Consider the following 14,799-nt stretch of genomic DNA (forward strand, 5'->3'; position numbering starts at 1 on the left):
TTGATATGCAGCATTAAAACTCTGAAGGCTGGATTGCCCTCCGTAAACCTGAGACGGTCCCTGCCTCTCGGGCCGCTTGCGGAGTGTGGACGGGATACTGCATAGGCAGTGCCCAGAGCGGCGCACATCCCGCCGAGGTCGGTGCTTGGCCCATCTTCTTCACGGCTCCGCCTCTTCTCATTCGGGACCAGCAGAACCAGGAGCTCCTGGAACAGGGCAGGGGACCTTGTGGCTCCTCTTCTGTCCTCCTGCCGGTCTCTGGCCATTCTCACATTCTCTCAGCTCCTAAATGGAAGTATGCGAGCAGCCCTGAGTAATGAGTGGCTGTACTTTAGGTCACGAAGTCAACGATTTCATATTATAATGCTAGCAGAGGGGGCCCTTTTCCATTCGACCGAATCCTCTCCAAGTCAGTCTGTACCTGGCCTGTGGCCCCTTCAGGTTAGATGGACACTCAGAGGCTAGATGTCCTGGGTGGCTGCCACCTCCCCAGGATGTCACAGAGGCCAGGGAGTCACCACCCATCCCTCGGTGCTTCTTCTCTCCTAAGAAACTTGGGCAAACCTCCAATAAATGAATGTGCCTCATCATCCCTATGTGTGGTCTGTGTGTCAGCTAGTTACATGCAGCACATGCACCTTCCCTCATGCTATCCACGTGAGCTGAGAGTTAGTGTCCCTCTTCTTCTAAAGATGAATTCGGAGAGGCTAGGTGCCTTGTCCACGCCCACTCAGCTAATAAGAGAGACCAAGAATTAGAACTGGGGTCTGACTTCAGTGCCCTGAGTCCTTCCCACAGACGTGCTTGACTTCCCGGGCTCATGGATGAAGCCAGTGCAGAAACCTGCTAGAGGCTAAGTGCCTTAGGGCAGAAGCAATGGCCATTGTCTTTTAATGGAATCCGAGCTGCACCATTTTTCTTACAAGTCACATTAAAAAATGATTCAACGCCTTCGTGGGGCCCGTGGCTTATTCATCTCTCTCCTGCGCCCAGATCCTGGTTCTTAATTACGCTCAGGAATAGTGGCTGTGTGAGTGCTTCCAGACCCGCATTCCCCGCCACGGTGGGCACCTGACGCCTGGCTACTCTTTACCGAGATATTCTTATGTGTAAAATACACACTGGGTTTTAAAGACTTATTGTGCAAAATCTATAAACTATTTCAGCATAATTTACATTAATTCCATGTTAAATGACAATGTTCTTAGTATATTGGGTTTAATAGATATATTCTGAAAACTAATGTTTACTTTTACCCTTTTAACGTGGCTACTAGACCATTAAACATTGCATGTGTGGCTCACATGATATTTTTATTGGACAGCTTGGTGTAGAGGCAGCCTCGCTGAGCCTCAGTTTCCGTTCTGAAAATGGTACCTTGGTACTTAAGGAGGGAGGTGAGGGTCAGATGGGTGGGGATGGGGCAGGGGGAACTGGAGAAGCAGCCACGATAGTCAGGGGCATGGCATCTTTGTGCTTGGACACGTGGATTGCTGGAGGCATCCCTCGGATGTAGCTAAGCCTGAGTGAGTGCCTACCAATAGCACCGTTACACCGGTTCGCAGCAGGAGCTATGGGAAGTGGAAAACGCACACAGGCATTGGGAGCAAGCCGCAGACCTGCGCGCCACTATCATGCCCTCCCTGGTATGCGGAGCAGTGAGCTCATTCTCCTGCTCCAGAAGCTTCTGTGACATCCATCCTCAGTAACACCCACGTCCTTCCACGTGTCCTCCAGCAGCATGTCCCTCCCAGTCAGTGCTCCACCCGATTAGGCTGCCACCTGCCCACACTCCCCACCCAGGGGTGCCCCAGCTCTTACCTCTCCTTGGAACTCCATTTCCTTCCACCGAAGCCTCATCCATCCTTCCAGCCCTGACTCCATCTTCCTTCCTCCACAAAGTCTCCCAGGTCACCAGTGCGGTGACGGGTTGCTCTCCCGCATGTTCCGGGGTCTTGTTGTGTGGAAAGCATAGCCATGAGTTAGGTTAAAAGCACCATGGGACCCCGTTTGTCACCATGACTAGCTTATGATCCCCTGGTTGGCAAGGATCAGTTGTATCCCTGTATGCCCAGTGTCTGGCTCTGGGCCTGGTATACAGTAAGCACTTGGCCGAAATGTGTGTGAAATCAAGTTGTCCGGGGTGTTTCTTAGAGGCAGGCTCATCGCACTTAAGCAACCAGTATAGCTCTCAATTATTTAGTAGCCACTGTGGATCGGGCATTTCACATGTCCTGTCTCCTTTCATCCTCAAAGCAATCCTGCAAGGTTAATAGTTGTTGTCCCTGTTTTAGCAAGAAGGAACCTGTGCTTCCTCAAGGTCACACCACCCTGGGGCTGCCAAGGCACCAGTTAGAACCCCAGATCCTTCCCTAAGCCACGCCCACCCCCGGTGCCCTGGGACTTACAGAAAGAAGTCGGGGTGGGGTTGTCCATCTTGGGAAGGAAGAGGGTCTAAGAAGCTGCTGAGGCCGCGATGACTGATGGATGTGCTTCCTCGCAGGGGGCATCAGCTTCGGGAGAGCCAAGGGGACGTCGGGGTCAGAGGCAGACGACGAGACGCAGCTGACGTTCTACACGGAGCAGTACCGCAGCCGCCGCCGCAGCAAAGGTAACGGAGGCCTCGGGAAGCTTCCAGGACCACTTCGTAGGAGGAAAGCCTGGGCGGCGGATTTCGTGTTTCATGACAGACCCTGAGTCTTCCTCACCCTGTGGTCCCAGTGCAGTCGGCACTGAGCTTGGCAGCGAAGCCCTGGCTAGAGGAGTGGCCATCGCCATACCCTCTCCCTTCAGCCTGTGTGTGCTTTCTGTCCCACTTCATGCCTCTAAGGCGGTGGTTCTCAACCTTCTGGCCCTTTAAATGCAGTTCCTCATGTTGTGACCCAACCATAAAATTATTTTCGTTGCTACTTCATAACTGTAATGTTGCTACTGTTATGAATCGTAATGTAAATATCTGATATGCAGGATGGTCTTAGGCGACCCCTGTGAAAGGGTCGTTCGACTGCCAAAGGGGTCGCGACCCACAGGTTGAGAACCGCTGCCCTAAGGATCTAAGGGTGGGGGTTTTTTAAGTTTGTACAGTTAAAGAAAATCCAGTGCAGGAAGTGAAGTAACTAAGAGAATCAGATGGAAAGGGAAGAAGAAGGAGGAAAGTTATTGAAAAGCAGGTTAGAGCGCTGCAGGGTAACCTGTGCCATACTGCCTGGTGGTTCTCAGAGCCAGCTGATGTGTAAGGCAGGATTCTCCGCCATCAAAGGACCTAAGGAAACATACTCGGCCATACAATGGGCAGAGGCTATGGGACAGAACCAGCGTTGATTCAGGAAATTCTACTCACCTGACACCAGGACCAGAGGGACAGTTGGGCCCTGTGAACACGCCACCCTGTGACTCTGTGGGCCGTGCCTCCAGCAGGTGAAACTAGTGTCACCAAATGATCATTGCTCACAATGATGCCCATCATAAACATCAACACGCTGGGGCAGGGCTAAATCCACCAGGGGCCAAGGTCCATCGTTCTCGGGGATAGAATTTGCTCTGAAGGGAAAATAGACCATATTTCAGGCAGGTACCTGTGCATATAATTCCTCACCCCTGAGCGTTTTTGTAAGGATGAGAAATTAGCAAGTTCAAGATCACATTCTTAGAAAAGAACCTGGGGTGCCAGCATCCCAGTGACGAAGGCCAACTCCATGGGCCTGGAGCAGGCCCTGGAAAGAAGCAGGGTCCTGCCCTAGCTGGTTTGGCTCAGTGGGTAGAGCATAGGCCTGCAGACTATAAGGCACTGGGTTCGATTCCAGACAGGGGCACATGCCCGGGTTGTGGACTGGATGTATAGTAGGAGGCGTGCAGGAGGCAGCCAATCAATGATTCTAGGAGGCAGCTAATCAATGATTCTCTCTCATCATTGATGTCTCTCTCTCTCTCTCTCTCTCTCTCTCTCTCTCTCTCTCTCCCTCCCTCCCTCCCTCCCTCCCTCCCTCCCTCCATCTCTCCCCTTTCCTCTCTGAAATCAATAAAAATATATTATAAAAAAATAATAGCAGGGTCCTCTGGTAACCAGGAAGGCAGCTCATCAAGGCACATGGCAGCCTGTGGTCCTCGTGCCTCTCCAGGAAGTGGTCTGGGGAAGTGCCTGTGGTTGGGAAGAGGCTTCCCCACACAATGACCCTGCATGCACTCCACCCCTGTGTTCAAAGAGCACAGAGGGCACAGCTTCTCTGGGCTCCTTTTGCTCTTAAGCAAGTTATCTTCCTTCCCTATACCTCAGTCTTCTTATCTGTGAAATGGGTCTCGTAACTGCCTCACAGAAACTTGAAGGTGGATTTTGGTTGTGATATATTAAAAAAATGTATCGTGGTGCCTGGTATATATTAAGGGCCAAAGAAGTAGACGTTATTAATGTCAGTAGTTCACTTCTCGTTTTCTATATCTCACTATTCCTTGTGCCTGTCACTGAGAAGTCCCTGCGTCGGGGTGCCTGGGTTGGCACATCACCTGGGAAGCTTTTGCAACCTCTGCAGTCATTTGAAGCAGTGGCCTTGCCTCCCCCTCCTCCCCATGTCTGGGCTGGCTGGTATCTGCGGCATTGGAGATTTAGAAGTTGATGATGGATGATTCTTGACCTGTCTTCTCCCTCTCCCCAAACTGCTGCCAGAATTCGGCTGGGCAAGGTGGTGGGTCTCCTCTGCAGGACTGGGCTATTTATAGCTAATTGGGAACACATCCATCATTGAGCGTTCCCCTCGTAAATCAGAGGTAAACTTAGCGAAGCAAAAGCAAACCACAGGACGTGAGGGAAGTGACTTGGCCCGGTGCCTCCGCCCACTCAAAGGCTGGGCAGTGTTTCCAGGATGGTGAGGATGCCAGGGCTGTGGTGCCCCCGCCCCCCCCATCCCCCCACCTCCCCCTGCACACACACACCTTCCTCCGGCCCTCTTGCCAGCTGAATGCCAGAGCCACTTGCTTCATCTCTGCCCTCCACATATTGTCCAGAGTGACAGTCCCTCTCCCTCCACCTCTGGTCCCCCCACATCTGTCTCTTCCTCCTCAGTATCCCTTGTTCCCGAGGGCCCTGCAGGGGGCTGAGCGGTGCAGGGGAAGATTATGATACACTTTTTGGGATGTTATCTGGGTGATTCTCACTGTCCCAGCTTTGAGAGGAAAGAGAGAGATGGGGGGCACCAGAGAAATGTGGGGGCTTCCCAGAAGAGTTGAAGCTGGAAAGTGACCTGGGCCCAGGTAGGGCTCTGTGGCTGTCCACCCACATACATGAGCCAATAACCTCAGTATTCTTGTCTTTGAAATGGGGTGGCAGTACCTCCCTCTCAGGTAATTGTGAGGATTGAATAGAAACACAGGCATCTCCTTTGTAGCTATAAGTCTCGGCAAAAAGTTATTCCTTTTTCCATCATAGCCGTCCTAGTCCCTGTCACCTACATTCTTTGCTTAAAAACTGCTAAAGTCACCTTCTCAATGGCCTCACTTACCTGTCTTCTGACCCAGTAACAATGTAAGTAGGGATCCCGTTGCTTCTCTGCTTAGAAGGGGGAATGTGACCTTCTTACCACCTACAGACCTCTGAGGGTCCGGCCTGCCCACCTGCCCAGGGCTGTTACTCCTCCCACTCAGGCCTCCTCCCTGGCACTGTCCTGCCAGAACCTCCCCAATGTTCTCTCCTGGCACACTCCCCTGCCCTTTGCCTCCTTCCCACTCGCTGGCATCTCCACGGAAACGGTACGTCTTCCGGGAAGCCATCCCCACACCGCATTTCCCTGTTTCTTCTGTTCCAGTTCCTGTGTTCTTCCCCACTGTAGACCTCATGGCCGCTGTAACTTTACACTCGCAGATATGTCCTCTGGGCTATATTTGTACAGCACCCTGACCTGGGCGCTTCACAAGGATGGGTGCAGTGTCCTCTGTGCCCAGCGTTCCAACCCAGGCACCGACCACATGGACGGGGTCAGAGTGGGAACTGTGTGCATTGTTTTGGATGAGTGAATGGTTAATGAATGAATGAAGGACAGGCATGCCTGGCCCAGTGTCTGGATGGCTACAAGTGCTCAGGGTGGAGGTTGCTTTTGTGGCGCCTCCCCTTGTTTTCTCTCACTCCACTGTCACTTGCTGGGAGTGCTCCACTCTCCTTTTCCTTCTCCCTCCTGCTCCTGCTGGGCAGCACGGAGGCCTCAGCCCTGCTCATGCTTCCACCTCAAGGTCAACCACAGGGAAGGCTGTCAGGTGGCATGCCTGGCAGGGGGAGGGGGCCTGAGGACTGATGCTAGAAACCCACTCTGCCTGGGTGCTTGGAGCACATTGGAGCGGGTGACCTTTGAAGAGATGTAGCAAGTCCAGGAGGTTCCCTGGCAGGGGTGGATATACCTAGTGCTGATGTAGAGAGAGCAATGGAATGGGAGAAGAGAAAAAGCATCCAGCAGGTTTTTCCTACCTGGGTCTCTCTTTTCAGCATGCCCCATACGGGGCTAGAAGTGACATTACATTCAGCTGGACCTGGCTGTGAGTCCTGACTTTACCTCATCTCCTGTGTGTGGCTGGGCTTTTAGCATCCAGGAGCTTCCCTCTGTATCAAATAGAGCTGTTGACACCTACCTCACAGAGTACTCCGGTATGGAGATGGAAGGTTCCAGAACTCACCCAGAGGTGCTCAAGAAATTTAGTTCTTTCCTCCTGAAATTCCCCTTTCCTTGAAAATATTCTGAACCCCAAACTGCATCAGCTAAAATCTGATTTGGGGCAATAAGATCCACTGGACACGAGATTTATGGTATAGTCTGAGAATCACCTCTGGCTCCTCTGGGCGTCAGTCTCTTGGAAAGGAAAATGGGTATGTTATTCAGCGGGTCTGGTATGGCCAGGCAGAACCCCATCCCCAAGCAAAGAACTGTGGCCATCAACATGGTGAGGGCGTAAAGGCAGAGACAAAGGGGCTGAGAAACAGAGACTCAGAGACCAGGTGTGTGTCTGGCGGGATTTCCTAAAGCAGGAATCAGCAGCCTTTTTCTGTAAATGGCCAGTTACCTGACATTTCTTGGCTTTGCAGGCCAGATAGTCACTGTTGGACCTATTCTGCTCAGCTGTTGTACCTTGAAACCTGCCATAGACAGCACATAAATGAAGGAACGTAGTGTGTCCAAATGACACTTTATTCCTAAAACAAAAAAACAAAAAGTCAAACAACAATAACAACAAAACACACCAATACAACAGTTTGCTGACCTGTGCCCCAAATAATCCCTTTATGCCATACAGGTGGCCCTCACCTGTAGGACTGGTCCAGGAGGCATGGGCGACATGTCACAATGATTTGTGAAGTGAATCCGGTCTCATATCATACCTGTCCTTGCTGCCTAAGAAGTCTGTCAAGTAAAGACTTCTCTGTTTGGTGACGTAAATAACCATTGCACCCATCACTTGCTTGGATTTGCCGGTTCTCATGTTGTCCTACAAAAACAACCAATCAAGTAGCTGGATAGGGAGGTGCCCAGTGGGCAGAGTTTCACCCTTTCTTAACCAGAGATGACTCGACAGACAGCCAGAATCACTGGGCCCAGGAGGGGGAGGTGCATATTGAAGTCTGTAGCCCCAACCATGACTCACTCAGGGACCCTTGGCAAACGTGCTTCCTTGGAGCCTGAGCTTTTCTCTCTGTCAGACAAGGATATTTCTGCTTCATGTCATCAAGTCTGAAGCTCATTCTAGTCTAACCTAGATTTATGGAATAAATGCCTTCTAAGCATGATGCGGGGCATGGTGGGAAAGGGGGCCGGGGGAGCTGCGGCTCACCCAGGTAAGCGATGCTGAAAAGGATAGGATAGTGCGTAATTGAAGGTCCCCATGAAAAGTGCAGACAGCATGGCCAGCCCCTGGCACAGTGCTGAGCAGAAGACAGGGCAGGCACCACTGCTGGGTGACTCCAGCAGCGCAGGCACCAGCAGGGGCCTCCTGGCCCAGCTCTGCAGGCGGCTGTGTGGCCTTAGGCTAGCTCCCTCCCTCTCTGGTCCTCACTCTTCCCAGCCACTGGCTGCTGCGCCAGTTCTAGAAACCCAGGTTTTCTGATTCCCAATCCTATGTACTTTCCTTGAAGCTTTCCTAATTATTAGTTCATCAGCAGAGAGAACCAGGGCATGAGTGTTCCTTGTTCAGCTTATTTGTTTTGGGTGCTTGTTTTAATTTGGCATTTCTTAAGCTGAGATTTTTCTACCATGATCAGAACTCTTGAATCGTAAACAGAATGTCGTGCTCCTTTGTAATGATGTGTACATTTTTTTCTTTTTTATTCTCCCCTGACAAAACACGTGCACACGCACATGCACGCATGCATGCACACGTAAATGAATCCTATTTAGAAGGAAAAGAACAGGTGAGGGAATGTTCAAGCCACATCTGCGGCAAAGGAGGCCTTTGGGGATGGAGGGTAGGAGACTGTTCTGAAAGGTAAGCTGAGAATGCAGAGATGGAGCGGGGACTCCAGGAAGTGGGGGGGGGGCGAAGGGGCGATGGCTGGACCCCAGCAGAGCAGCACCTGCCACGGGTGCGGACAGAGCTGCACTCACTGGCTAGGGGATGGGCCGGATGCCAGGAACTGAGCAGCATCCACGTCTGTGGTTTCAGGAATGATGGCAGGTGGGCTGGGGAAATAGGCAGGAGCCCCTCCTGCATCCATCACTTCTCATCAGAACACAGGGTGTTTTCTGTCCTACCCATAGATAGTCCATCCACTCTTCTGTTTCATGCACATGGAACCCAAGGCTCAGAGAAGGGAAGCATAGTCCCCAAGATTAAACTGTTTGCCTTTCCTGTTCACAATAGGTGAGTCTGGGCAAGAACAATGCGTGGCTGTGCTTTGTACTCCTCTTATCCCTGAAGCTTTACTATCAGTTTGAACTTATTTTCACGCGAAACCTTAAGTAATCGGGGGTCCTTCTAGGTTGCTTACAGGCTTCAGAATCAGCAGACAGAGGTCCCCATCTTCACTTTGCTATTTCCAAGCTGTGTGGCTTAGGGCAAGACACCTTCCTTCCCTGAGCCTGTTTCTCCTGGGTAAAGGAGGACACATCCTGGCATTAGCCCTGCTACTCCTCCTCAGTCCCACTGAGAAGGTTAAAGAAGATAACGTATGCTGAGGACATGCGTAGGCAGTGTGCCTGCCATGTGATCACTGTTCACTAAGTGGTAACCCGCCAAGTTAAGCCTGGGCCAGGCACAGCTCCATGGCCCTTTCCCAACGTGCTGGCCTGCAGATCGGTCTTGGTTCCAGGGGGTGCGGGAGAAGAAAAAAGTAGACATTCTCATTTTCACTAAGAGCATGAATTTGGTGGGCGGGGCCTCTCAGAGGCATTCTGGGATGGCTTTTCCTTCCTCCATCCTGGGTCCGGCCTGAGGACAGCCTCTTTCACGGGTGCGTCTGCAGCCTCCCTCTGCCCGGCTGTAGGACAGACCCCTGGGACCCGCTGCTCAGAGGAGCACACACTGAAGACATCGATCTCCACTCCTTCCCTCTTTATCAGGACTCTTGCCCCCGTCATTCATTAGCTTTTGGTGATTTGCAGCAGGTGAATGCGTTCCTCTCGAAGGTTCCAGTAGCTTTTTGGGGAGATTCTGGTTTCCCACACGAGGAGATGAGGCTGGAATTTGAATTTCTCTTGCAGAAAGAACAGTAAAATGCAGAAACCCAGCTTTGATCTCTGCCTGCATTTGGCCCTATTTAATGAGCTATTAGAGAAGAGAAAATTATGTATTCATAAATTGTATTGGGCAAAAAAAAAAAAAAAAAGCTTCTGTCTGATGTCTCTTTTCTCCCTTTCAAACCTCAGAGGAAACAGACATTGGCTTTTGTTGTTATGGGTTTTTTTGTGTGTTTTTTTTCTCTTAAAGGTTCCTTCCAGACTCTCTCTCCCCAACCTGCAGAAACATCAAGCAGTCTGGGCAAATGAGGGTTCCTGGGAGGCAGTGAGGGAGCCAGACAACTTCAGAAACCCCCTCCCAGGCCTGTGCGGCCTCTGAAACATTGTTTCAATTGTTTTTCTCTCTCTTCCTCCTTTGAGATGAAACCAGCTCTGCACCTGACAGCCGGGCCTGGAAGGGAGGGAGACGGCTGTCAGGAATCAAATGGGAGACCAAAGGCGATAAAGCAAACATGTCGTTCTTAGTTGCTTACACTAGCGAGAAGGAATAATCGGTCTTTCTCGCTTTCTTGTTTTTCAAGGAGGCTTCGCAGGATATCCCCCGCTTTTCCCTACACGGAGAGACTGTGACCACCCGCGTCTCAAATAGAATCATGTGGGTGCTTCATCTCAGATGAGGTTTGGGTCCCTCTTCCAAAGGCAGGACGGGTCATTGACGGAATTCATTTCTTGTAGCTGCGTGACAGGTGACAGCGTGCCTGGTCCCTGCTGCTGTCAGCCTGGGGCCACGCCCACCTCCTACAGGCCACTCTCAGGCCCTGGCTCAGGGACCCTCCCCAGGGAGCACACAGCATGGCCCCTGCTTCTCCAAGGCCAGCGGGAGAGCATCTGCTACACTTTGACTCCTCCCGCAAAGCCCCAGGCTCTTTGAAGGGCTCTCTGGGTATGGCCAAACCTATCCAGACACATTCACGTACGTTTAACTCACAGTCAACTGGTTTGGGACTGTAATTACACCTGGAAAATCCCTTCATCGCCGTCATAGAACATATCTTAATCACAGAGAGATATCCCATCATTTCTATACCCCACCCATATTCACGAGGAAAGGCCTATACAGAGTTGGGGAGGTAGATGGGGCTCTTGGGGTCCATTTTAAAACTCGATCTCCCACAGGGAGGTAAATAACCATATGAGAAGAAGAGATTATCCTAAGGAGAGGATAACAGAGAGGCTGAAAGTGTCACGGGTTCTAGGTTGCCAATGTCCTTCCCTCAACATCTCAGTCAAACCACCTGGTTCTCCATGGACGGAAGCAGAGGCCACAGCTCAGCAGCCTTTGTCGTGGGACCTGCCAAGAGGCTGCAGCACGTAGAGACTCAGGAAAGCTGTGTTGCTAATGCAACAGGCGTGGCTGTGTGCAGGGCCCAGAGTCACTGAGGCAAACCCATTCTGAGTCGGACTCTGGTGAAGAACTTCTCCCTCGTGGCTCCCACTGAGCCAATTTGCTAACCACCTTCCTCCTCTAAATAGAGTAGATTTTAGAAAATATGGGGCCAACTGTGGCTCTTGCAGTCCAATGCTGGGGAGTCCTGGGCAAGCCTCTTCGGCTCTCTGTCCATTCATTCGGGACGCAGTGTTTGAATACAATGCATCCAAGGGCTCTTGCACCTCTGAAATGGGTGCTTTTAGTCATTTGACGCATTGTAGATCCCAGGGACAGTGGGCCTCGCTAGGGAATCAGGGGTGAACAAGACATGGGTCCAGCCTTTACGCAGCTTCTCTCATCGTTGTCTGTGAAGAAGTTCAGACCAATGACTGCTAAGCTCATCTCTCCACTCTCAGGCCCTCCAGGGAACTGAAGGGTTTCCACCGTTTTGGGGGCGGCATGTGTATTGTTTTCACCAAAGTCAAATGATGCGATAATACTACTAGAAGACAATAGAAAAAAGAAGCAAACGAGATCCTTGTAGACCAAACAGTTCATAGAATTTCCCCCCGCCCTCATTTACATACATTTTCCCATCAACACAACTGTAGGCACCACTCACGTGTGTACTTTGTTATGTCACGACCGTAGTTTTTTCCATGACACTAACCACCTTTCATGACACTCTAAACCTGATGATAGTCATTATAGCATAAACAGATTCATGGAAAAAATTAGAATGAGCCTAAATGTCCAATAATAGGAGACTGACTTAAGTAAATTACAATGCATAAATCTGATGGAATATTATGCAGCCAAATAACTGTGAAGAATGGTTTTTTAAGAAGGGTTGAACTTAAATGCCATAATGAGTACTTTTGAGGACAAACAGAGCAATTTATTTAAACAGCATATGTGGGCAGATCATGATAGTTATATATGTGTGTGTTTATTTATCCTTCTGTCAGTCATCAACACCCTGCCTATTCCCAAAATGGGTTTGAGGTGGGTGGGTTTACTGGAGGTAGCCCAGCGCACAGTCTCTGTGGTCTTTGTGGCCAAACACAGCTAGTTAGTCTGGGAAAATGATCTTGGGAAGATCACTCTAACCTCCTGGTCTCTGCTTCCCTTCGCTGTGTAGTGGGATACGGATAGTTCCTTCTCCTAAGAGTGGTTTTGAGGTTGAAGTAAAACAAGTACCGCCTTTAGCACAGTTCCTGGGAGGCAGTAAGTGATGAACAAACAGTAGCATCCAGTCCTGAAACTTCACTGTATACACAGGGAGACCGCTGTCTCAGTAGCTAAGTCAGATTACCTTAAAGATGGGGTATGTCTTTAAATTGATTTGAAATCTTGAAAAATGTCCATCCATTATTCATTCAAACCATTGTGTCGGTCTTGGGATCCCTGGAGGCATGAACGGAGTTCATCTTCACCTACTGTGGGAAAAACAAAAGAAAGGATGAGGAAGAATCATAACTAAATATCGAGGTGGAAAGGATCCTGAGCCAGGAAAATGACCTTATTGTACTTGGTCCTTCAGTCATGTTTTGAGTAAAGGTTACTTTTCCCATTTAGGGTGGTCCCCAACCGTATATACGTAGTAAACATGCTCGGGCTTGTTTAATAAATGCCTACCCTTGGACCTCAACCCATAGTTTGATGTAACCAGTTTGGGGTAGAGCCTGGACATCTTCATTTTTTTTATAAGCTCTCCTGGTGCAGCCATGGTTGAGCATTGCTGCCTTAGGAAAATACACAAGATGGATGAGACCAGTGGCCCCTATCCTCAAGGCATTTTCAAACTAGTAGAGGGAGTGGGAAAAAATGGAGAATACCAGAGCAATCAAATTCGGTGGCCTCCCCAGTGAAATGGATGATAATTCTACAGTGTCCTTCTTGGCCCTGCAATTCTGTGATTCTAATTGCAAGGTACTTAAAAAACACACAGAGCAGTAAGATAACGTAGTATACGCCATGTGCTAATTGCTGAGGCAGTTTGGAGTGCAGGTCTTGGGATATGTAGGCTCATCAATCACGGAGGCTCTCCAGAGGAGGAGAACGGTGAAACAGGTGCCTCACGAAATCCTGGTGGAGAACTGGAGGCGGGAGAAGAGGGATCTCAGCAGGTGCCCCACCCTTTCCGTCCAAAGCAATTTCAGTTCGCAGGACTCTGCCTGGAAGCCTGCTGTGCGGGCCCTGGGAATACAGACGTACCTGAAGCACAGCGCTGCCCTGGAGGGTCCCACAGTGTGGTGGGGGAAGACACTCCGATGGGCAACTACAGTAGCGGGTGAAAAGGGCTGTGCTAGGGGTGGTAGTAAATTCCGCGTGGGCACGAAGGAAGAGCACCTGACCAGCTTGATGGAATGGTGGTAGGCATAGTGAGTGGCCCAGGAAATATGCAGGCTGAGCTTTGAAGAACAAGGTGGGATTATTGAGGGGAAGAAAGTGGGAGGACCTTTTCTGAGACAGAGGGGACTGTGAATAGAGTGAGACCAAGCACAATGCCTGGTATATTGTGGGACCCCAAAATAATTCCTATCGTTGGAGGAAGGGAAGGACGGATGGAGGTAGGGAGGGAGGGATTGAGATGTCTAGTTCATTTCATTGAAACATAAAATCTGAGGAGCAGAGAGCCGGAGGTGACACTGGCTAAGTGATTTGGACTCTATCATGATGACAGTGAGAAGCCACCGAAGGGTTTCAGCAAAGAAGGGATGCTTTTGGATTTCTGTGGTAGAAAGGTCACTCGAGCTTTCATGGGAGCCTGGATGGAGGCGGACAAGATGGGGTGAGGGAGACCAGTTGGGAGACTGATGTAATAATTCAGGTGAAAAATGACACCATCTGGCCCAAGACAGGAGCAGTGGGGAGAAAGAGCATTGTTTTTTTTTATTATTATAGATATAGACACAGGCCACACCCACCTACCTGCCTCCTGTGGTCCAGCCCCCCCATCACCATAGCAACAGCCTCTTTAACATCTGTTTCTGGAGGTCCTCTCTTCTCTCTTCTCTCTTCTCTCTCTCTCTCTCTCTCTCTCTCTCTCTCTCTCTCTCTCTCTCTCTCTCTCTCCTTTCTCTCTCTCTCCTTTCTCTTCTTTTTCTCCCCTTTGATTGTATCTGATCCAGCCTCACTGGGTAATTGAGTGTTTGAGAGTGAAAAATTATCTCAGCGGCTTGGCCCTTATCTTGACAGCGAAGCTGCACTTTTAATTTAATTTTGTTCGGAGACGCATGGGTAACAAATTTCACTAATCGCCCTGCTGTCGCCTTGCGCATGGTAAGGAGCCCAGCAGCCTGTTACCAGGCAGCCCAGCGTAAATACATGTGGGGGAGCAGGCAGGGGACAGAGGAGGACTGGGGGGAGGGGCGGGGGGAGAGGACAGCTGCAATCAGTATGAGTCAGGCTGAGGCTCTGCCACCAGGTGTGGGATCAGAGATGGGAGGTCAGCTGTGTAACAAAGAAAAGGACTTAAGAGTTAGTCACCGGGGCTCCTGTCCTTGCTCTGCCTGCTGCTGTCTGGGTGCAGCCTTGAGCTTGCAACTGCATCCTGAGTTTCCTGTCTGTAAGGTAGGGCTGGTAATTCCCCCTACCTCTCTGGTGTGAGAATCAAGTGAGAGACTATGTAAGTGATTAACACCCCTGAGCATTATGCCATGATATTTTCAGCATTTAAGATCCTTACAGAAGAAACTCTGGCATCCCATCCAATGTTTAAAT

General features: G+C 50.3%; 1 protein-coding gene across 2 annotated transcripts in view; it reads left to right on the top strand.

Moving 5' to 3' along the window:
* Positions 1–14,799, top strand: part of ASTN2 (astrotactin 2) — a 742,933-nt gene that overhangs the window by 250,470 nt on the left and 477,664 nt on the right. For both annotated transcript variants that reach the window (XM_059657840.1, XM_059657842.1), the window contains exon 5: positions 2,504–2,611. In XM_059657840.1, the coding sequence (XP_059513823.1) occupies positions 2,504–2,611 (108 nt within the window). The remainder of the gene's footprint in view (positions 1–2,503; positions 2,612–14,799) is intronic.

The sequence above is a fragment of the Myotis daubentonii genome, chromosome 11 (genome assembly GCF_963259705.1).
Source record: "Myotis daubentonii chromosome 11, mMyoDau2.1, whole genome shotgun sequence".
Classification (NCBI taxonomy): domain Eukaryota; kingdom Metazoa; phylum Chordata; class Mammalia; order Chiroptera; family Vespertilionidae; genus Myotis; species Myotis daubentonii.